The sequence below is a fragment of the Anolis sagrei genome, chromosome 5, assembly GCF_037176765.1.
Source record: "Anolis sagrei isolate rAnoSag1 chromosome 5, rAnoSag1.mat, whole genome shotgun sequence".
Lineage (NCBI taxonomy): Eukaryota > Metazoa > Chordata > Lepidosauria > Squamata > Dactyloidae > Anolis > Anolis sagrei.
The window spans coordinates 185,979,397-186,003,889 of record NC_090025.1 but is presented as its reverse complement, the minus strand read 5'-3'; the positions used below and the strand labels follow the sequence as shown (position 1 = coordinate 186,003,889).

At 36.9% G+C, this 24,493-nt stretch overlaps 1 protein-coding gene across 25 annotated transcripts in view; it reads right to left on the bottom strand.

Annotated features, from left to right (window-relative positions):
- Nucleotides 1-24,493, bottom strand: part of C2CD5 (C2 calcium dependent domain containing 5) — an 89,725-nt gene that overhangs the window by 41,719 nt on the left and 23,513 nt on the right. For 7 of the 25 annotated variants that reach the window (XM_060776558.2, XM_060776560.2, XM_060776565.2 and 4 more), the window contains exons 8-9: nucleotides 20,169-20,254; nucleotides 14,242-14,350 (exon numbers count right to left, since the gene is read on the bottom strand). In XM_060776558.2, coding sequence (XP_060632541.2) covers nucleotides 14,242-14,350; nucleotides 20,169-20,254 — 195 coding nt within the window. Of the gene's footprint in view, nucleotides 1-11,640; nucleotides 11,707-14,241; nucleotides 14,351-17,919; nucleotides 17,974-19,252; nucleotides 19,286-20,168; nucleotides 20,255-23,102; nucleotides 23,292-24,493 lie in introns of all 25 variants that reach the window. The other 18 variants (XM_060776537.2, XM_060776538.2, XM_060776542.2 and 15 more) reach the window with 9 other exon arrangements.

The window sequence follows — 24,493 nt, the reverse complement described above, 5'->3', positions numbered from 1 at the left end:
ACATTATTTCTGGAATTTGCTCTCTATAATTATAGGCTTTGCCCAAAGGAGGGCAATGCCATTATTACTCTCAACATTATCAACCTTTTGTGATTTAAACTTACTTATGTATATGGCATCTTATGCTCCTGAACAGACCTGTAGCACTTACAATCGGATTCTACCCCCAACTGTTTTAAAAAAGACATGCAAAATATTTTCTCTCACTTACCCATTCAACATCCTTTCAAAATAACCCTCATGGCCCAGATACAAAGCAGCATAAAACAAGTTGCATGAGCTGCTCTAAGGAATCTTAAGATTTCTATGACAGCAGCTTCCATTATTTCATGATAAAATGTCCTTTGAAACTTAGGGTTTCAAAGACACAGTGCAACATGGCATGGTAGACAAAGAATGAAAAATGTCAAAAATTCTATTGGGCAAACAGAAGGTCCTCGTGCAAGCCTACGCTAGTTCTTGTTTTTGTATTGTATGTAAAAATAAAACACCACATTTGCAGATATTCTCACCAGACAACCCTTATTTCCTATTTTATCCTCCTCACTTTCAGGTTCAACTATTGAATTATCTAATCAGGCGCTGTAGGACTGCACTAATTTTTAAAAATTATTACAGCAATGATTCTATACACTTCATGAACACAATCTAAAACTCAAAGTAAAAAAAATCAATTTAGAGTAATTTTGATTAATACTGAAGTTCTAACTAAGGAACGAGTAAATTAAGGGCAGCCATATTGAAGACAAACCCTGCCAAATATACAGGATATTAGAATTTCAAACGTGAAACATTAACATGTATTAAATCTTCTAGGAACTAAATGGTCCCGCTGAATACAAACAGAATGTTTTTCAACTAGCATGACTGATTTATTGCAACAAAAATCCCCTATACATGCATCAGTAATAACACTGAGGGTAATTATTTGTAAGAGCTAGTGATTATGGAAAAAAAATCAAAAGCTACTTTAACTCTCACCAAGAAAAATAGTTTTAAGAACAAGACTCACTACCCTAAAGGAAATAAATACACCTGCCATTGTCAAAAGCACAAGTTGGAAAGAGATACTAGAACAAAATTCTTTTTATAAATAAAGAGAAAGGCTTTGAGGTTTCCCTTTCTACAGCATTTTTTAGAAGAAGCCGCCATTACAAAAGTAAAATGCAATAATGAATTTCACCAAGTGCATAATTACTACCACAAATCCAAGTTAATGGTAACTTCAGCTGGCCCTTCTTTTCTCTAAAGCATACCACAATTCATCTGATCTCAAGTAGGACAGTGATGGAAATCTAGCATCCTCAAGAGTAAAAACTGGAACCCTGAAGAGTTGTATCTGCTTCAAGTGCCAACACAACAGACCTTGCTTGCCTAGAACTTGACTAAACAGATCAGGGGCTTTGGGGATCATAATAAAATGTTATTGTTGTTGTTGACTATACAGATAAGGACTGTCAATAACCAAGAATCCAATGGAGTTGCCTTTTAATAGCCTAAAGACATCTGAATAAGAGATTTTATATGCATGTCCAGATTACAAGATACTTAATCCTTCCAATTCTATGAAATGCCTGAACACTACAAATGGATATTTCATAGAAACCCTTTGGGTGAACAGCTTGAAAATGTGCCTATGCAATCGCTACCTTAAACTCTGTAATTCTGCAATGTTATATTACATTACTTACATTCCTTGATGGTGTGCTAACTAAATGTATTTACATTTACTGATATTGTGCATCTTGATCTATAAACTATTAAAATATGAAAATAATCTCCATCAGTGTAGCTTCTTTTTCTGTCCCAAGAATGACATTTGCAATATGAGCCCTGTCACATGCACAATGGAGGACCTTCTTATAGCAACACCAGAGGCACTCCAAGTGGCCAGCTATGGGTCAAAGGACATTTAATAGAATGCCAAGTTCGTAAACTTTATGTGTGTGTGTGTGTTTTGCTTTTTTAAAAATACAATACAACTGTTTGGTTTACTCCTGACACGATAAATAAATACCTGAGCCAAGTATCCTGTCCATTTCTATTATAACACACAATACAGGCAAACATGTTTGTCTAGTGCAACCACTTCTTCAATGGCTTTCTTCTGCTATTTTCAAAAAAGTGAGGTTGGACTACTGCTGCTGTCACCTTCAACAATTAATGCTGGCTGCAAATATCTAGAGAATCACAGGTTCTTGTGTTTTGCTATATTTGGATTACGGTCTTTCTTTTAGTTTGTATAGGTTTGCACTGTTTCCATCAGCCAGTTGATGAAGAATGGGGACCTTCAAGGGCAAAATTTGCCTCGGGCGACTGCATATGGTTTACCATTTGGCTTCTTTGTCTGTTAACAAACCAGGGAGTATTTTGTGGCCATCTAACACTTAGGCAGGCATGTGCAATAGAAGTAAAGTCTAATGGGTTTGGGGGGGGGGGGGGGGGAGAGAGAGAGAGAGAGATCTGAAGGACTGGGTGGTGGGTTTATGATCGTTTTTGACTTCCCCATTCCTGCCCACCCATGACAGCTTCATACACTTCTGAGTAAACCATTTCTGAAACTGAAAATTTTCAAAATGTTGCAATGAAGTAGTATTGAGCCCTATTGAGATTTTGTAAGTCTTTAGCCAGAATAACTTGGGACTATGTTGGTTCTCGTTTTATTGTATTTTAAAGTTGGTTGTATTGTTTTAATCTACTGCTGTAAACCGCTCCGAGCCAAATTGGGAGTGGCGGTATACAAGTCAAATAAATAAATAAATTACTAAATGGGTACGGAGGAAAGAGCAATGGGCAAGATTGTGATTAAAGTGGTCTTTTTCCCTTTCCCCCTTAAAAAAAAAGAGAAATACTTTTATTAACCCATCACAAGGCTAAGTGTAAAGAGTACAATAGCTGGAATTCAGTAAGGGACTTGAAGCTGCAGGATCTAAAAACTGAACAGTTTTGATACTATTGTATTTAGCAAGGGACTGCTGTGGCATTACTACATAAGGGAGATGGTAAACTATTGTATGTTGGGGTCAGTGGCATTAGAAAACCCCAAAGCCCATTCAGAAAATGGCTAGAGGTTGCTGATGTACACCAGGACAGGTAGGGAGTGCCAATGCCCACCAATAGAGCCCAATACATACCAGGAACTCTTACTGTTGCCCTGATATGTATCCTCACAGTTCACTTAGGATTGTTGTGCAGCACAACCGCTAGGCATAAAGTTAAGCAATGCAGGCTATGATACAGAATGACAACCAATACATTGACTATTTATTTATTTTTATATATATATATATATATATATATATATATATATATATATACACTGTATTTATACCCTGCCCTTCTCACCCAGAAGGGGACTCAGAGTGGCCTATAGCTATCCTCCCAGCAGGATCCTTAGCTTTATAATCATCTGCTAACATTAAATATCCGAATCCTGCATGCCTAGTGTGAGAAAATGTCTTGTGTATTAAAAGTGTGGCACTGGTGAAAGTTTTGCCTAACTTTCTAAACCATCAACTGGGAGTAAATGCACAGAACAGCAAACTACGGAGGATGGGTCAGGATGCAAGAAGGAAGAAGAGGGCAGAAATAGAAGGGGGCAGGGAAGACACAGAAAGTGAGGAAATAAATGAAATAATACAGACATAAATGAAAGTTGCACTTGAAAATGCTAAGGCAAACAGAAGTGTTCAAAAGAAAAACTTCAGAAATAATGCCGAAGATTCCAAATCCTGACACCCAGTATAATTTTTGAAACTAGTGTGCTTCAGCACACATGGAGCATTGTGTAGCACACATGTTTTCAGAACAAGAGACTTTCTTTTCCTGGTTAACTCCATTTAAATCTGTAATTTTCTTGTAGCATTCTCACTATAAAATTGAGCATTCCTTATCAAAAATGCTTAGGACTAGACCATTTTCATATACTTTTTTATTATTTTGGAATACTTAGATATGTATAATGAGTTATAGGACCAAAGTCTAAACATGAAATCCATATGTTTCATATAGATCGTAGACACATAGGCTGAAGAAAATGCGAAAAAACAAAATTTGAAAAACCAAAGTGTCCACATAGGTCCCTATTTCAGCCATTTCCGTGGTCAATTTTGGATTTTGGAAGTATTTTGGAATTCTGGATATGGGATGCTCAACCTGTACTTGCAACAGTTCACAATCATGTTTGTGGGTAATACCCCATATACTTAAAGAGGATTGAAGAGGTGTCAGTGGATTAAAAACTATAAACATAAAAACCAGGGAATAGTGTGGGATCATGGTTAGATACCACATTGCATCCCAGAAAATGGAACAGATTGCAATGGATCTGTGAAAGGCTACAAAGATCACCAGATTTTCTTGGAAGTGGAATCGGCTCCACAATGTTCAAAAAGTCACATGCAAAACCACAAAGTTTTAAAATGAAACATCTCCCCTACTATTATAATATGCTTTCTTACAGATATTTGTCCTTTGCAAGAGTAATTTTTTTTTTCAGGTTTAGCTTTTGCTCCTGAAGATTAATAGAATAACTTTGTATGTATACAGAATGTGTTGCATATTTAAACAATATAAACACAAACTTACCTTTATGTGTTAAAAGATAAAAACAAGTGCGATAAAAATTAAGACACCACAACATGGCAAAAGGAGTTTTTACAAAACACTGGAATGCAGTGCAATGTGGAGCATTCTGTTCTTTTTTTCTGACATACAGGTTCACAAGCAGCCTTTTTTTTTGTTTTTTGGACGCATGAGCCACACAATTTTACATGGAGATGCCATCGGAGCATTTACACATTTAAGTAAAGCTAAGGAATTACATAAACAATAAGAGGGATTAGGAGGGGGACAGCGGCAAGATGGCATGTGTCCAGCGCACTTTGGAAGAGTGTCGCCTGTTCTGTTCCGGGCTGAAGCAGAAGCTTAAAGAACTCAGGGTTTGCAAAGCAGATTCAGCATACAGGAGCCAGAAACGGTGGGTATTTTGGCGCATGCTTGGATCAGGTGACAGTACAGACTGAAAACTATGGCAGCTCACTGAAATGGTTACAGAAAGTAATGGCCCTGGAGTCTAGGTGAAGCAAAAGGCAAGCATACAAGAGCACTCAATCACAAGCTTTTCTGGCTAGATACTGTTCAAGTGGGTTTATCAAGGGGGACCTAAAAACTTTATGGTGAAGATTTATATTGAAATTACCAATTGTAAGAATACTCCAAGCCTTGCAGATTAGTAAAGTACTGGAAGACAGATGCCTTGGTCAGTAGACGTACAGCTGGAAACGTATTGCTTTTAAAAGTCACTTGTAGTTGAAAACAACTACTGTAGGCTGATTCAAATATAATAAATGGAACTTCTCTTGTTAAAGGCCAAAAATTGCATATTAGATCTACAACTATACAGAAATTCCATCGAAAATTATTCTATTTATTACGATTTTAAAATAAATATACCTAGGACTATAGTCTATTTAATCAATAATATTAAAAAGGGAGATTAATTTTTGAGGATTGAAAAGATTAAAAATGAAAAGAAAAAAGCACTGTGTAACTGTTAATAGGTATCCTGAGTATTATGACCATGTATATTTTCACACTGTTTTGACTTCTATTGTGACCTCAGTTTTTTCTTTCACGTGTAGATTTGACAAAAAAGCAAACATATTGGCCTTCTTCTTATCTATTTTGTAACTGAATAGAAAGCAATCACAACCACACACATTAGTGTAATTAAACTAATTACACTAATTTTTCAGATACAAGCCATCTGATTTGGAAAGTCTTTAAAATTGGTACAGACTATTTCAAAGAACAGAACTATGTCAATGCATATAAAGCAGATCAGCATAACAGTTGCCTAAATCACAACCTTTTTCTTTCATTCGTTCTTTCTCTCTCACAGATACAAATATGATATACACACACACACTTTCATATACTTCATTTTGTGTTCCAGTGTGTGCTTGATAATGATTAGGCCCCTGTCTATGAATCCCAAACTGACAATTATGGTAACTCAGCACTTTACCCCAGCCCTGGCCCTATAATCTGCTTTTTGCACAAGCCATGCTCAGCCCTCTCCAATTTCTGATCTTGTCCACGTTATCCCTGGTTCTGGTTATTGAGGTTTGTTTTGTTTCATTTTAATGGTTGTTTTTATATTCTGCTGTTTTTAATTGTTTTATTTTGATTGTTTGTATGTCTATATTTTAAAATGTGTTTTTTTGTTTGTAAACCTTGTTGTGTAGGGTTTGGCCCCATTTGTAAGCTGCCCCGAGTGCCTTCGGGGAGATGGTGGCGGAATATAAAAATAAAGTTGTTGTTGTTGTTATTTTCTTTCATTTTATACCAGTTATGTATATTCTCTATAACATCCAATGTGCATAGAGTCCCTACTGCCCAGCCATGCTGAACGTGGTTCAGCATCGGTGCTCAGCCAAATTAGGAGTCTGCACCAGACACAACAGCCACCTACCTAATCTTCAGAGGTCTGGCTAATGTCAGTCAGAATAAGGTTGGTGGGTTGTCACAGCTGAGTACAGACGTGACACGAGGAGGGGGCAACAACAGACTTGACATCTCATGTCCCTGGGTTGTGCTTGCTAGTCTTTTCTTCCAAGCACTAATGCAGGCATCCTCAAACTGTGGCCCTTCAGCGGTTTGGACCTCCAACTCCCAGAAGTCCTTGCCAGCTTGTTCAATGGTTAGGGATTCCTGGAATTGGAGGTCTAAACAGCTGGAGAGCCACAGTTGAGGATGCCTGCACTAGTGTATGTAAGAAGAATAAGCAGAACTTCATATCACACAGTTAGCTCAACACACACACACACTGTGGGGGAAAAAAACCATCTAAACATTTTCAACCCTATATCTGTCTGTAATAGATAAGAATGGGTCAAATTCATTTTTATTGTGGTGACTACAAAGTGAACATCTACAACACACGTTAATCCTTGAGCAATGTTTCCTATTTTGTGAGCTATTATGGTTGAATTAGACAAGTGTGGGACAATAAACCATTTCAAAAAGTTCTACAAATTCATCATGCATACTGTAAGAACCTTTATTTGTCCTTGATATGATATGATCCTCAACAAGAATTTCTCATTTCTAATTTGTGCTATATATAATACAAAAGGACATAATGAAAAGGTGGCTGTGGACTGATACTTATCAGCCATATTGTTCCAAGTTAAAAGATGAAGGATAAACCAGGCTAAGCAAGTGTTCATCTGGATGAGAACCGAGTATGAATTGCTCTGTTATGGAGTTATTAGTCCCACTTACAGTCAAGTATACTGCAAGAAGCACGTTCAACTACATTATATCAGATATTACTGCTTGCTGCTACCAGTATTAGCTGGAATAGGCAAGCTACTGTAAGCAATCTTAAAACAAAATCTAACTTTGCAAACAATATCAAAATAAAGAGGTATATTTAGCTAATTCAGCACTCAAACATATTGATTTATTGTGAGCCAATATCACCAGATATCTTAGCTTTGTCTAGCAGGATGTTATCAGAATTGTTACAACAATTCATTTTTTAAAAATCAATATAGTGTATATTTATCTACAATAACTACTCCCAGATGTAATGTGTAAACAAAGTGTGATGTAATTATACACTTGTTTTTAAATATATTATTATTATTATTATTATTATTATTATTATTATTACAGGTTGGTTTGCTTGTTTGCATGCTGGTCACAAGTTTTGTATTTTTCTGTTTGTTTGCTTTGTTCTGTTAGAAATGTAATATAATGGACTGGTTGCTCTGACACGACAAATAAATACAGGTTGGTATTCCTCGCTAGGATAGAAGGATACCAGCTAATTTTGAATATAAGGCCAATAGTAGTTATTCTAATACTTTGGCTTTAAAGTATGTGCACTAGCAAAAAGCAATGCCTATCTTGTGAGTTTTTCTTATTTGTCTATTACATGTAATGCTGTTAAATAGCACTCTAGTCTCAAAGTCTTACAAAACACGATCTGTTCTGGCATACAGTTTAAATCTTACTAGTTTGGCTTACTAGTTTGATACTACAGGCTTACTAGTTTGATACTATTCCAAATTACAGCTTAAAGTGTAACACAGTTTTTAAAAAATTCTATCTATATGTACAAGGTGTTTCCAAAAGAAAGACCCAATGTGAAATCACTTTATCTCTGCAACCACGAACCATCCATGAACGACCCTTACCACTTGAAAAGGTAGTGCATAGAGTTTCAAATTATTACCGCTAGATGCCTCTGTCATAGCCCCTAGCCTCAGTTATTCTCAAGATGGCAATCTCGCAACATAAGGTCCAATGAGATATTCTCCATTTGCAGGGTTATTTTTTAGATTTGAAATTGTAATATCTTGCCATTGAGGCAAAACCGCATTTGAGGATTCCTTGTCTAAGAAAATCTATGAATGTCATGGGGTCACCATATGTTAACAGGTGATTTGAAAGCAACACACAAACAGGATATAATCACAGGAGAAAAAAATGAAACCAGTTCAAGGTACAAAATTATAAAACACAAAACAGGTGCACAACTTCCTTGCAACCATAGCAAACAGGGCTAATTTAGGATTAATAAGGTATTGTCAGAACACAAGAATTTCTACTACAGTTTGCTGAGAAGATGTGTTAATACACAAAACAAATTTTCCTTATTTCAGCATAAGAAGGAGAACTCAACATGTATTGAGTTCTCAAGTTGATCGTAGCCAAATACAGAAGTTGATTCTAATAGCAGTACATCCGGATAGCTCCCTTCCAAATAAGTGGAGGTCGCCATCTGAAACTGGGTTTAAACATTATTTCTTCTTGGAAAAGTAAAAAAGAGAATTTGTTTTTGGGTTTGTTTGTTATTTTGCAAATAAAAAAGAGAGTAAACAATTGAAGGTTTCCCCATCCTTACCTGAATCTAATCAAAGAAACAGTTTCTTCGAACAGAATGATATCCACAACACAGTAACTCCACAAACAGTCTACATTTTACTGCCCAATTTTGACAATTCTAGGTTCAGCCTGGATAGTTTTCTTTTGTATGTCAAGGGCAACATCATATGTATCTTACTTTATAGTAGATTGTGCTTTGTGGCAATACATGATAACCCACAATGATGTGCCAAAAAGAGGCTGATAGAGGTTTAGGAATTTAGTTGAAAATATGTTAAAAACAAGACTGCCTAACTGGCCACATCTGCAGTAGAACAAGAAAAAGAAGAAGCAATCTATATTAGAAAACATAATCTGTATTAGAGCTCTAGCCTAATAATCTACACTAATCTAGTTTCTGTATATTTTGGGCCCTGAAAAGCAAAAAACCCCGAACGTTTCCCATCTCCTCCCCCCCCCATACTTCCAGTTGCAGAAAGGAGGCTAGTTATACATCCAGAACCTCTTGTTCCGTCGCAATCTGAGATTTGACAGGGTACGATTAAGCAGGGGGATTCTGGGTTCTGCTGCTGGAATTATACAAATCCCCTGTAAAAAGCAGGCATCAGCAAAGGAAAAAGTTCAAATGTACTTGGCTCCTGCAGGCTCAGCAAATGTTGCAAATCTCTGGGTGATGGCCAAGCCATACCCTGCTTTCCTTCCATCCAGCTGGAAAAGGGGCACAAATGCCGCATGGATTTGCAGAATAGCCAGAGTTCTGCAACATTCCCTGAGTTCACTGTAACCTTTTTCTTCTCCTGACATCTGTTTTTAACAGGGTATATTATTAAGTCCAGCAACAGATCTCAGTCCTCCCCTTTCCCCGCCATTCCCTTCCCTGTCAAATTTCAGAATGTGCAGGAGCAATAGCTCCCTGAGAAGTATTCAATGGAGAATGGGTGTGTAACTAGTCCCCTTTCCCTCATTCACTATGTATATGTAAATACAAGTATTCCAAAAACCAACAGTAAAAAAATATATCCAAAATCTGACTAATCTCTGGTCTCAAACATTTCAAATCAAGGGGACAGAACATGTATCTCCCAAAGACTAAGCTCTACTTAACATAACCCTTTACAGTTTACACTGTAAGATCCCACTCAACATTCAAACCAAGCTCCTAATCTAACTCCTATTCACTTCCTCACAGGTCAAAATATCTATTTCCCCAAAGTAGTTACAAGTAGTAACACAATCCCAAGTGATACAAGTTATAAACAACACTTCCAGACCCAAGAGCTACTATTTAATGCTAAAGGGAGTTCCTCTGGATTAAATAAACTTTAAACGAATACAAAATATTGGTCATCTGAGCATATTCCCATACTGCTAATACTGAATAATGTCATAACTAGAATCATGGAGTTGGAAGAGACCACAAGGATTGTGCTGTCCAATCCACTGTAATGCAGATTTTCTACAGCTACTTAATTCACAGAGAGGCTAATTGTAATGGTGTGATGCAAAGATGTCAAAAAATCTTTAACTGCAAAATATGCAAAAAAAAAAAAAATTAAATTAACATATAAAAGGGACAAAATAAGCTGTAAATGGAAGTGTTTCTCAAAATGATGCCGATTATAGAAGAATGCAGACAGAATAATAAGAGACAGAAGAGAAAGCTATAACTGCAGAGAAGAAAACTCTGCAGTTTTCATCAGATTAGGAAAAAAATGTTCAAGGACCGTTAATGTTTACACCAAGTTATTTCTGTAATGCTGCCAAGGTCCACGAGACCTTGGGCTATCTATCATCTAAATTACACTTTTAAGCAAACTCTAAGTTTGCTTTCAAAAACTCAACCAACCCACCCCAGTTCCATTCTACTCATCCCTGTGGGGATTATTGAGATTTTAAACCAGTTTATAAACAATTGATATAGCTCATATGGGATAAATATGAAGGATTAATGAAAATGTATTTGTTCCCAAAATTTACAGAATATGTTATATTAGCATTCATTAATATTTAGAACAAAACAAATGTAAAAGGGTTATTGTATCAAAATTCCTGAAACAGCATTAAGAATATCTAACCACAACCACACCTTCCCACATGTCCCAAAAGCCCACTAGTAATAAAATTATAGTTGCTCCATTTTTAAAAAATTAAAATACATACAACTGAGTTGTCGAAGGCTTTCATGGCTGGAATTACTGGGCTGCTGTGAGTTTTCCGGGCTGTATGGCCATGTTCTAGAAGCATTCTCTCCTGACATTTCACCCACATCTATGGCAGGCATCTTTAGAGGTTGTCCTCTAAGGATGCCTGGCATAGATGCAAGCGAAACGTCAGGAAAGAATGCTTCTGGAACATGGACATACAGCCCAGAAAACTCATAGCAACCCATGTACAACTGAGCCAATCTCTCGATGAAGAGTATTTCATTCAAGACTAAGTAGTTGCACAGAAAAAAAACCTACTTCTAGTAGAAGAAAAGTTGTGCTATATAGGGAACAAAACCAGGAACAGGACCTCATTAGGCTACCTGCGTGTACAGGGATTGGAGCCTTTCTGGGAAATTGCTTACAATTTAATTTTAATGCAGGACATAATTTTATGAAAATAAAAATCATTTACAGATTTAAAAGAATTGAATTTGAGATATTTACTAGGTAACGAGCCAGAGGACTTCTAAAAAGACTTCACTGAGCTGCCATAATTTCTGTCAGCATATGTAGTACTGAATGACTAATAAAATACCTGAATTGAAACTATTCCAGTCTAGCAGTTTGTATGATCTTGTGTTACCCATAATTCCGACACAGGCTGAGTTCAAAACAGCAAATTAGTAGATCAGTTACAGCAGCAGAACAGTGAAAGAAGAAAGAAAGAAAGAAAAACAGGCTACCAACAAGAACACAACTGATAATACCATTCCACAGGAACTGGAAAGACACAGATAGTAAAGTTAATAGGAGACTGAAAATAGAAAAGGAAGGACAGAAGGAGCATGCTCTATCAATCTACCTATATTGATCAAATCAACAAAAAGATTAAAACAATTACTTATATCATGCTTCTGAGGTCATCTACTGTGTGTTCCTACTTATTCAACTGGAAATTAAGGCATGTCCTCCTCATGGTGCAACATTTTACAATAATTATTTGGGCAAACTAATGTATTGGTCTGACTATGTGGGAGACAAAAGACATAAGAGATATTTTTGTATAAGGAACATTTTGTTTCTGAACATCCTTCAATAAAACTTAAAACACTCCATGAAATTGTACCTGAAAATGTTTCAATTGAGTCAATTACATATTGGGACAAGGGGAGGAGAAGGGAGAGCAATTGTAAGCCTCTATAAGTGCAATACTAGGCATCAAACTTTCAAACTATAGGTGAGGGAGAGAACCACAAACACAAGCTGAATGCAGAGGAACTGCCCTCTTGCCAGTAGCCTTTTGTATGTGAACTGGGAATGAGCCATACGAAGTATTACTCAGATTGGACAAAGGAATATTCTTTGTGGACAAAGGAAAAACAACATATTTGTTTACTAAGCACATATTCATTCTCCCAGGAATAAAGGGACATTTTGGAAGTGGGAATTTTTTCCCCTTGGAAAATGGACTGTAAAAATTGCTCCAAGGGGCTCTCAATTCTCAGCTTGGAAAAGTAAATTGTTAGCGACATAGAAAAAGAAAATCGTGTGCATCGACAGTGCAGAAAATCTAAATAAATTATATCCAGCATTGCATTTGCTACAAGGGCTGATGCCAAAGGCAGCTTCTTAAAATCATTAAGAGATGGATTAACAGAAGTGATACTGGCTGAGTAATCATCCCAGAGAAACATCCACATGTGGGATTACTAGATACTTAAGGATGTCCTTAAAGAAGGTGCACAGCCCAGTCAACATGCTAGATTTTTGTATCTCTGACACAGATATTCATTCAGCCCAAAACAAGCTTATTTAACAGAAAATGATGAAAGGCAAGTGATTGGGAAGAACTGGGGAAAATAATTGATTCTCTCTGGAGATTGGGATGTAAGAAGTGTCACACTACTGAGAAGCTAATGGAGGAAAGGCATCCACCTCATTTTTTTTCAATGTTAGGAGTGACTTGAGAAACTGCAAGTTGCTTCTGGTGTGAGAGAATTGGCCATCTGCAAGGACATTGCCCAGGGGACGCCCAGATGTTTTACCATCCTGTGGGAGACTTCTCTCATGTCCTGCATGAGAAGCTAGAACTGACAGATGGGAGCTCACCCCACTCCCCAGATTCGAATCACCGACCTTTCAGTCAGCAGTCCTGCTGGCACAAGGGTTTAACCTATTGCGCCACCGGTGCTCCATCCATCTCCTTTGAGACCTATGCATTCAGAAGCCCCAGGTCCCTGCATAAGACTGCAGATTATTGGGATTCCTGTTGTTAATAGTCTAATTAAATTAAAATTTGTGATATGGCTATTGCTATTGTGATCAGATTGAATTTCTGGATAGGGAAGGCAATTCAAACCATTACCAAAAGAATCACATTTTTATTTTATCCTAAAGAAAAGTGGAATACTGGGTTGTTGTGTGTGTTCTGGGCTGTATGGCCATGTTCCAGAAGCATTCTCGCCTATAAAGATGTTTCATCTGCATCTATTAAGGGAGAATGCTTCTGGAACATGGCCATACAGCCCGGAAAACACACCACAACCCAGTGATTCTGGCCATGAAAGCCTTCAACAAAAGTAGAATATTTTCCTAAACAAGCAGTTTAATGGACTCCTGCCTTGAACATCTCAAATACCTGTTTTTTCTGTCTCTGAATTCAGCCCAGGACATATTCGGGCCATATGAAATTAGATTGAAAAATGTCTGTGATGGGGGGTGGGAGGGGAGACACATAAAGTCTAACTATTTTCCAGCATCTCACCTATCTGTGACTTATGACAGGAATTTTCCACTTCCAAAATGTTCCTCTGTCCACATTCAGGGAATATATTAGAAAAATCTTTTACCACTTTAGGAAATTTTACTCCATTTGAAATCAAATGAATTAGACATGCTTTTCAGATCTTTTTAAGTCCAGAAATAATCTTTAAAAGTGGGGAGAAGGAGATTCATTGATTTAAAAAACTGAAACAAACAGCTTTGTATGTTTTTCAAAGATTCTGGTACTTTTTCAATGGAACTAAATAGCTCAGTAATACTGAAAACATTACAAGGAAGCCATGGTGGGAGGGAGGTAAAAGCTGTGTTTATATAACCATCAACATTTTACAAGGTTTTTCCTTTAATAAATAATAAATATATAGACAGCCATGGTCATATCAAAGAGATGTTAAGATTTATTCTTGTAACATACCAGGATTATGAATACGATCCAAGAGCTTCACTGAACGGGCGCTGACAACACCACCTACGTGGAGAAGGAAGCCTGGAGGAAAGGCCGTCAAAGTAAAAAAAGGAAATTCCTGTTCCAATTAGAAGAAAAGAAAATTACAATTGACTCCATGAATTTGATCTCTTATCCATCAATCCACATGCAAGGATCTTTTGAAACACAAGCAAAGCAGGACAGTTGGCAAAATGCTTCTTTAAAGTTTACATTATGCACTAAACAAGCAAAATATATGCCATCTATGGCCCGAATGCGCTGTGAGGTTAGCAAATATCTGAAAAAGCAGTTAAGATACTACTTTCCCCTCATAATGCTGTTTCTTGACAGAAATGGTAACTGAAAATTGCAATACCAAAATCTTAATGTGCTTCAGGGATAGAGGTTGCTATATTCAATACAATTTATTAACATATTACTGGAGGAAATAGACAATTGGAGAGAGACTGTTATCAGGTAGTTTGGAGCTTAATTCTCTGTGTTTACGGGGAATTATATTCTATTGTTCAAGCAGTGTTCAGCATTAGATCCCAATCCTATGTACACTTACTTAGCATAAGTTCCACTGAAATCAGCTGGTCTTACTTCTAAGTAAATGTTTAAAGACGAAGATTGTAGTAATCCTATATGCTCTGTTTTTCTTTTAACAGTAATGTAAATAAGACGGGCAACATGTGTCCCTCTATAATTTTTAGGATCATAATTCCCATCAGCCTTAACCAATAAAGTCAATGGGCAGTAACAAAGCTAACTGTAGTCCAGCAATATCCATAGGGTCACAGAGTACTTGGTATAGAATATTTAAATGATTAAAGCAAATGATTACAGCAAATCTGTGTAGTCATTAGCAGATATTGCAATAATAGCCATTTAGCCTTTTGCTCTGTGATAAGTATACAAAACACTGAATTTTGGACCTTCATATTTTCCATAGCTTCATTCAGCTCAAATAATCAAAGAACCATAATTGGAATTTCCAACTGTACTTTCACCTTTTGGTGTTTGAAATGTCGATGCAATTACGGTATGTCATTTGTGGTATTATGATTATGGCTGATATTACTGTTTTGACATATGTTGAGATTAAGCTGCTTTGTTCCATTACTTACATTCAGAGGAAATTGATTTGTGTCTATCTTGTTAGAACATTTTCTCTGATTAGCCCCCACCACTGAGATAGATAGATAGATTGATAGATAGATATCCCACAATCCTTGGAATCATGAAGAAGTTAAAATAATTTTACTTCCGTTATTGATTCCTAACACTGCCTGAGTCACCCAAATGTGTTTGGACAATGCAGACCCTATTCCTACTAGTTTACTAAAGAATTATTGATTGCAGTCCCACCCCTCGCTCCATTGCAACCATATATTTGATTCCAATATATCTGCTTCCCGCAAAAAGAGTGCAAAGAGAACAGAAAAGACTGGAGCTTGAGGAAACAAAAAAGACAGGCAATAGGAGAGGGTTGCTGAACTCAGGCCTCAATACGAAGCACAAGAATAAGTGCAGCAGCATCTCTTCAGAAATAATGGGAAATGTTCAAATAGATGCAGAGAGAAGTTGGAGGGGCAGAATCATGATTTTATCAAGGGCCAATGGGAATCAATTGCCACAGAAGTGAGGATGGTCTATCTGATCTCATGGTTGTAACAGATCTATCTATAGACACAAAAGATGCAAAATACAGTATAATATAAAAAGAAGGCCAGCATTAAGCCCTTTCACATATTTTTGTCACAAACAAGGCTCTCCTACTTGCAGGATAGAACTGCGAAAATTAAAAAATTCAAGAAACTAGAATTCTGTTTTGAAATCTTATGTTTATGCTTTCAAAAAAAGGAAGGTCCCAAATAGGCTACTTTTTATTTTTGTAAGAATGTCAATCTGTGTACAACATTGCATAGCATATTTATGGGGGGAAAGGAGATGGGTTTCCATCTGCCAGTTCTACAGCACCAATGCAAAAAATAAAAAATAAAGTCATGCAACAGTGATATATTTCACAATGCTCCTATGACTGCCGAGTGCAGAAGGGAGGCAGAACATACATCAATATCATATCTTTCTGTGAAAAATGTCAAGTGCCTGTAATCACATACCATAGGGATAATGTTTAGGTCAGGTTGCATAGCGTTAAAATTCTTTCTCAGGTAATAAAAGCAAGAGGAAAGGGAGAGCCAATAACAAGCCAAGCACAGACTTTGAAAAGCCTCCCAAAGAAATATGTAATTCTCAGCTTTTGATAATATTTGTCTTGCAGATGGATTTGTTTATTTTGTTTTGTTTTGTTCCTCTAGGCTACGTATCTATCCCTCAAGGTTTTTAGGCAATTTTAAAACAAGATGGGGAAAAGTAGTAAGAGATTAGAAACCAGAAGGCAAGTACAATTGATAATTGATTTCTAAAATTACAGTACTATGAGCTATCTCCATTTCTTTTTATTAATTGAGTAAAGAAATCAGCAGAACTCACACATAACTGTAAACCAAAAATGAAGAACACATAGCGAGCGAGAGATCCCCATCCAGTTCACCAACTTCCCCACTACCCTCACAACTAAGAGACTTCTCTCACTTCTTTCCAAGCTACAATTACATTTATAAAAATCCTAATTTCAGTGTGGTGGCATCTCAATGCAATGAACTTCCGCACCTTTAAGAATTGATCCTTTTCTTGGCAAAAAACCCCCTAGCCTTTCAAAAAGCAGTGGATGAGGGACAGAAAGAGAGTATACACATGTGTGCATGTGTGTGTGTCTGTGTGTAAGAATGCAAAAAAAAGAATGAACAATTTGGTCAGAACCTGTAGCCATTTTTGTGCTAAACCAGGATTCACATTTTGAGGTCAAGCCACAGAGAGCTTCCGTCTTGCTTAACTCTACTATTTCCAAAGAAGCTGCAAAGAGGTTTTCAAATGTTTTTACTTCAATTCAGTTGTGTCTAATATAAACTATAGTCCTAACAAAGCATCCAACTCTAAACCATAGTTTATGAATGAGATTTGCTTTGACTATAAGCCTGAGTTTGGCATCTGGTAAAAAGGTAAAGGTTTCCCCTTGACATGAAGTCTAGTCATGTTCAACTCTGGGTAGTGGTGCTATCTCCATTTCTAAGCCAAAGAGCTGGCATTGTCTGTAGACACCTCCAAGGTCATGTGGCAAGCATGACTGCATGGAGCACTGTTACCTTCCCGTAGAAGCGGTACCTATTGATCTATTCACACTTGCATGTTGACAGAAGCTAAATTATGTTGAACCTCATTCTTGTGATCATTATTAGTGAAAGAGAAGAAAGTGTATGAAACTGAAACTTGTCCATATGAACTAGGACAGTGGTTCTCAACCTGTGGGTCCCCAGGTGTTTTGGCCCACATCTGGGGACCCACAGGTTGAGAACCACTGCACAACCTGCCATACAACCGTGAATGATACATTTCCTGTGAATCCTAATTCCTGAAGAAGCTACGTATCTCTATGCCTTGAATACTCTGGATTTCACTTTTAGATCTATTTGGTACTCAAATACATATGGCCTCCAACTGTAGAGCTAGTTGTTACTAACTGGCCTATCTTCCATGACCCAAAAAGGCACAAGAAAGACTGCAAAAGCATTTGCACAAGAAACATCTCCAACAAATTACCTCATGCTTCTGCTTTAATATCTCAGCTCTACCCATTTCCTCCAGCTCCTTGTCCTAACACATCCAAACATTAGAATTCCAAAGAAAAGAAAAAGAAAAGAAAAGAAGTTGTGTAACCACAACAAGGCATCCAAATTAAATACTAGGTAATTTTGAATATCTCTTGCCCCATTTGAGAGCTTCCTGGGAGGATCTGGGAGGCCACAAGGGCTCTTCCACACAGCTCTATATCCCAGAATATCAAGGCAAAATATCCCACAATATCTGCTATGAACTAGGTTATCTGAGTCCACACTCAGATAATGTGGGATTTTCTGCCTTGATATTCTGAGATATAGGGCTGTATGGAAGGTCCCTAGGAGACAGAGTTGTGTCGTAGATGCACATTTAATCCATCTCAAAATCACCATTCTTTGTATTGTGAGCCATTTCTTCACATGCTTGTGACAAATGTCACTGAGTAAATTACATCAGAATCTGGCCTTAGGTTTTATTTTAAAACGATAGTCCTGCGTGCATGACATGTTTATACCATGAGCCCCCAGAACTGGCATAGGCTTGCAGATAAAAGAGAACATTTCTACTGCATCATCTATAGAATTGAATGAAGACAACCCTGTGACAGTGCTTGGTGGGTTGCATTACACATTCCTTACTACAGGTTTGCTTTGACAAGAGGAAGTGGAAGCGGATGTAACATTAAACCATGTATTTCAGATTATGGCACAGACCCAAATATGCCATTTGCAATAAATTGTAGGTTGTTAAGTGTGAAGGCATAGTGCTAACATAGCATATTTAAGGCTAGTTTTTTAATGGTCTTTTATGTTATGGTGACTGTTCATGAGGTCAAAATACTACATTAATTTAACTATTAAAAGCTCATAAGAGGAAAACTTTTAAAACGAATTACATTTTAAAAGTACAATCAATAAAGCAACAAAATACCCACAAGACATCTATATTACTAGGACAGGGACACAAGATAAATATTTTTTTTCCTGTGTTAGTTTATTGTCAAATGGAACAATACAAAATAAAAGCTATGTATAACTAATTATAATGAAATGAAAAGTTAAATGGAATGTACAGTCATGCAGCCTAATGGTTAAGCAGGAGGGTTTGGATTTGCTAGATGATCTTGGGACAAATATATTCGATTTTGGATATGAGGGTTCTAAAAGGAATCTGGGAGAAAGTATGTTACCAAAACAAACAACCCCAAATTCCTAAGAAACAAAAAAACCAAACCCAAAACTCCAAGCTAGGAAAATAAAATTAACACAAAAATATAGGGCTTAAAACAAATGTCACACAATGATTTGGAACATACCCGCCTTCTACAGAACCTATGAGGCGATCCTCCCTTAGCAATGGATAACACAAGAAATGAAAAGAGAATCATCCACTTATACAATTTTAATGTTGCTATCATTTCAGAATTACTCCACATTTGAATGAAGTGTGCAAACTGGTATATATCTTCAAGCACATAAGATCTGACACCATCTTCTAAATGTAAATAAACACTGGCTTTTGGTTCAAGAAGCCTGAAATCCACAGTTTTCAATGAGGTTCAGGATTCCAGTTTGGTTTCAAACCCCCATAACCATAATGAAATGATAGTTCTCATTCTAATCCAATTAATAGCATGAGGCCAAAATGGAGTTCAGTTGTCTCCAAGTGTATAAGAATGGCTGTCTCTGTACTGATATACCTTATCAATTGACTTTGCTGAAGAGCAGGCTTTGAAATTCTGCTTAGCCACCTGTAAACCTTGCTAAAATGTTTTAAATGAAAAAGGAGATTAAACAGTTAATCAAATTCTGAGAAACAGAGATAAAAAGAAGATATGTACAAGGAGGAAGGGGGGAAGGAAGGAAGGAAGGAAGGAAGGAAGGAAGGAAGGAAGGAAGGAAAGAAGAAAGGAGAAAGAGAAAAACACATATCATGATTGAGGTCTCCATTTTCTAGAACTGTCCTTGATCTGGATATGCACTGAATTCATCCATCTGAACAAACATTACATTGCTTATAGCCCAAGACCAAAGCAGGAAGATAAGGTTTACTGATAAAGGAAAAATTAAGCAGATTATAACAGGAATCTGTTACGGTTTTATTTGGCAATCCTACACCAATTTATTTGGGAATATGTCCTGTTTAACCCAATGGGATTTCCGAGTAAATATGTATATACATTACGCTGTTAAAATACAAAGTACAAAATAAGGTTATTATGTTTATCTTACCCTTTGCTCCAGAGCTGATTGGGTCTGTTGTCTTAACAGAGCTTTTAGTGGTCCCCCTTCTTTTCCAGCACTCCCACTGCCCATTCCTAAAGGACAGTAACGTATGATCAATAGCCAGTTCAAGTCAGTGAAGACAAATATATTACTGAACTTTCTAAAATGCAAAACACAACAAGGCAAAACATTATTTGGCTACTAGCGAATATTGTGGGAACTGTGAAGGCTTACTTTTAGAAGAGCCAGAAAGCCAATATTATCAAGAAACTACTTTTAAACAGAATACATATTTACTAGGGGAAAGATATAACGTTTCAGCTTTCTTTTTAGTTTCTTTGTAGTTGAACTTTGTATTTATCTAACACTGCAGGGAACCTAATGTAACTTTGTATTTATCTAATGTAATTTTGTATTTATCTCACTCAGAAGTTTTCTATTAACATGTACAGGAAAATTATAAGGAGTTTGATGTAGGTAGAAATAAAATACTAGGAACTGAATGCTTTCAATACTATTTGATCTTTTTCCATGGTTAACACTACCAATTTTCACACATCAAGCTTTTGGCTCAAATGTGCACAGTAAACTATCAACTATAGTAACAATTCCATCTTCTACTCTCCATTAGAGAGGACCTGTTAAAACAACCAATCATTCGTAGACGACCTGATCTTTTTTATCTAAATCTTGGTAAAAATCAAGATTTAGATAAAACCCAATGATTCAGTGGGTCTTCTCTAATTGGGACTAGCAACTAGATGTCAGTCACTGTATGCGTACAAATTATAAATTAAATAAAAACTATTTTATTAGATATAAAGTTCAGTTTCCTAAATATCATGCTACTTAGTTCCACAGGGATGGTTTTCCACTGATATTATTTAGATTATTTCCATACATCTCTTTTCAAAAGTTAATCGAAAGTGAGCTTCACAATAGTAGCCTAACCTTTTCAAGATGATGAACATCTGGTAGCAGGCCATTAAAATTACATGATGTGAAACTCAAATGATCCCATGGATTTCTTTCCTCACCTAGGACCTAAAGCAGACCTGCACAAACTGTGGCCCTCCAGGTGTTTCGGACTCTAACTCCTAGAAGTCCTTGCCAGTTAGTCCAATGGTCAGGAATTCTGGGAACTGAAGTCCAAAACACCTTGAGGGCCACAGGTTGTCTAGGCCTGAACTAAAGTAACCAAAGCTATGGTGCAACAATTGAGATCCAATTCCTGGCATTTTCAGGTTGGAAAAGGAAATCCTCCTCATCGGAAATCCTGCCCAGTTGTTGAAATTCCATCTTTATAGTAATTTGCTAAATGGGCGACTATGCCAATTCAGCGACTCAATTGGCAGTGGCCTGAGTATGGTTTATTGAATTCAGGTAACACGGGAGTATATACTACCTTCAAATCAGTATTTGTTACTGCCCTTCAAATCCTGGGTATAGTTTGGAGGCACTAAATCACAGTCCTGGGTTCAGATGCCAGTATTTCCCTGTCTGGTTCATATGGCATCTAGTATGAGAGTAGCAAAGCAAGTGCAAACAGGCATAGGATGCATGCAAGCATGCTGCATTTTCATAGTGTGGTTTAATATACACCAACACAACTAGTACAACAAACATCATAACACCTTTCAGTCCACTATCTAAAACATTAGTTTTATGAGATACACAAACCCATGGACAATTTTATTATTCTCAAACCTCGTTTATTCCAATCAAGATGAATTTGATTTAAACATCCTAATGAATCCAAGGATAATCTAATCACCAGAAAGCATTTCTAGGAATCTCTTCCGAGACTTCCAAAGAAGCACAATGGCACAATAAATCTCTTGAGACACACATGTACAACCAAACCCTATCAATCCACAGACTGATGTCAATAAAGTCATCCAATACTAAGCAAAGAACAAACGAATCAAAACAGAACTATAAAGAAAGGCATACTTTTAACGTTTTTTTTACTGTACGGTCATTTTCCACCCACTCAGATGGTTTTTTCTACAAACCATCTAATGTTCTGAACCTCAGTAAACACAAATGCAACCTGTACAATTTATAAGGTATTCGACTTGGTTTACCTGTCATCAGTCATTCTCTCACCCACACTAAAATGGCCAGATCCTTGTATAACAAATGACAACCCTTACCTAAGGAAATATTTTTAGCTGTTTTTGGATAAGGAAACAAATATTAGCATCTATATAGTCCCGTTCTGTATAAATCAATTTAATTTATTATTTTTTGAAGTTAAGTCTGTCTTACAAGGGACTATACAATACTAAGAACAGAGACAGAAATGAAATGACAGCTGTTTGTGGAAATGAAACATTTCTCCCAAAAGTCAAAACACTAACTGCAGAAAACAGACACCATCAACACTCGCATTTAGCAAAGCAATCTACTGAAAACAAAGACAAAACAAGTGTACATACTGCAAACAATAACAATGGTATATAAAACTGTAGATACAGAAAACAAATATGGCTGATGGCCACATGATGGTTAACAGAGTAATACAAATGACTTGGAGAGGAAGGAGGAGTGTTTGCTCCAACTGAAACAGAGGAACATTTACAATAGCAGGAAATGAATAATTATATCACCACCGAAGGATGAAAAAGCAGGCCAATTACTAACATATGGTCAGGTTTTTGGAAGGAAAGGACAAAAATTGGAACTGCAAAAAACAGCTTCCTTTTGAGGGTTAGATAATGTTAATGGAAAAATCAAGATACAGAGGAAAACCCCAATTGGGGAATTTTGCAATAGTCATGTAGCCAGCAGTTTCCAGAGTTTAAAAGGGAAGGGGGTGCAGAGAAAGTATGAGAAGCTTTAAGGCTGTGCTCAGTGCCACCACAAAGTAGCAGAGTCTACTAAAAATAAAAAATAATAATAACAACAAATAGCAACGTGATTTAAGATTGATCCTACCAGAAGCAGTCAGAAGCAACTCTTCAGTGAAAGAAACACTTTTTCTCAGAACTGGGTTGGCATGGCTAGAGTGAAGAGGGTTAGGGCTAGACCCAGAGAGGAGACGGGGCTGTTTAAGCTGTAAGGAATCACTAGACAGAGTTGGGGAACTGGGAAACAGGAAAATCCTAGGTCCCTGTGGGGAAAATGCTGTAGAGGGAAGCAGTAGAGAAGAGATGGTAGATTTCAGAAAGCGGGGAAATAAAGTGAAATCAAAAGGAGAGAAAGCAAAATGAATCAAGGAAAACTGAAACTTGCAAAAATGAACCAACAATCTAGCAGCACATGAATGACCTATTTACTGACACACAATAAATGAGGTGACAAATACAGCACTACGAAGTCAATGAGGAAAATGTTTAAATTCATATTTTAACATACTGTTTCTTTTTATTTATACGTAATGGACATTTTGTCATGCTTTAAGTTTTATTTGAAATTGTAATTACTATTTAAAAAATGATGGTAGGTATTTAAGAACAATTTTCCATGGTATTTTAAAGAACATTCCATTTTTTCCAGGAAGATTGTGGATTTTCTGAATATTTGCAAATTTAAAGACTATACCAAAGTTTACATTAAATATTTTTTTTTAAAAAACATTTATAAATATAATGAAGTCCCATCTTCACAATTTCCTCCACATATATATATTAGGGTAATCACTAATGTGTTAGCTTAAAAAAAGAAAGAAGTAGCAGCATTTTATTAGTTACATTATTCTGTTAGTTTACCAAATACCATTCACAACTTAGAAGTCTGAGCTTGTATGAGCAGCATGCTTTTAAGATTTCTTATGAAGGCTCTACGGTTTGCTTCAAATGACCAAAACATATTTTGTTGACACAGTTTTTAAGCTCGTATATATTTGAGTTACATTTAGAAAGACAATGCATTATTCTCTCCATTACTATGCTCTGTCTAGAAGTCATGGGCCCAGTTACCATTTCATCCGTTTAATTCGTGTTTTTGTATCATTTTGTTCTTTCAAAATGCACAAAATGGTACCCCCCCCCCCTTTGGTACAGAAATATCAGTGAAACTAAAGGAAAGTGGGAACAGTAACAGTGTGGTCGGCTGATTTTCATGCTAGGATGTAGGCCCTGGCAGGCGCAGCTGCTTTGGGCCTGCTAGCTACACATGCACTCTCTTTCCAAGGAGAGGGCATGTATGGCGAGCAGGCCCAAAGCGCCAGCACCTGCCAGGGCTTGCAGCCAAGCACCAAACACTAGTCCTAAAACTGAGGGAAGGGGAGCGTGAGAAGCCCAAGAATTGCCACCAATGGGCCAAAAGGAATTCATTTTTTCGGATCTTGGACAAAAAAGCTCATTCGGAAAGGTGTCTGTTTTTGG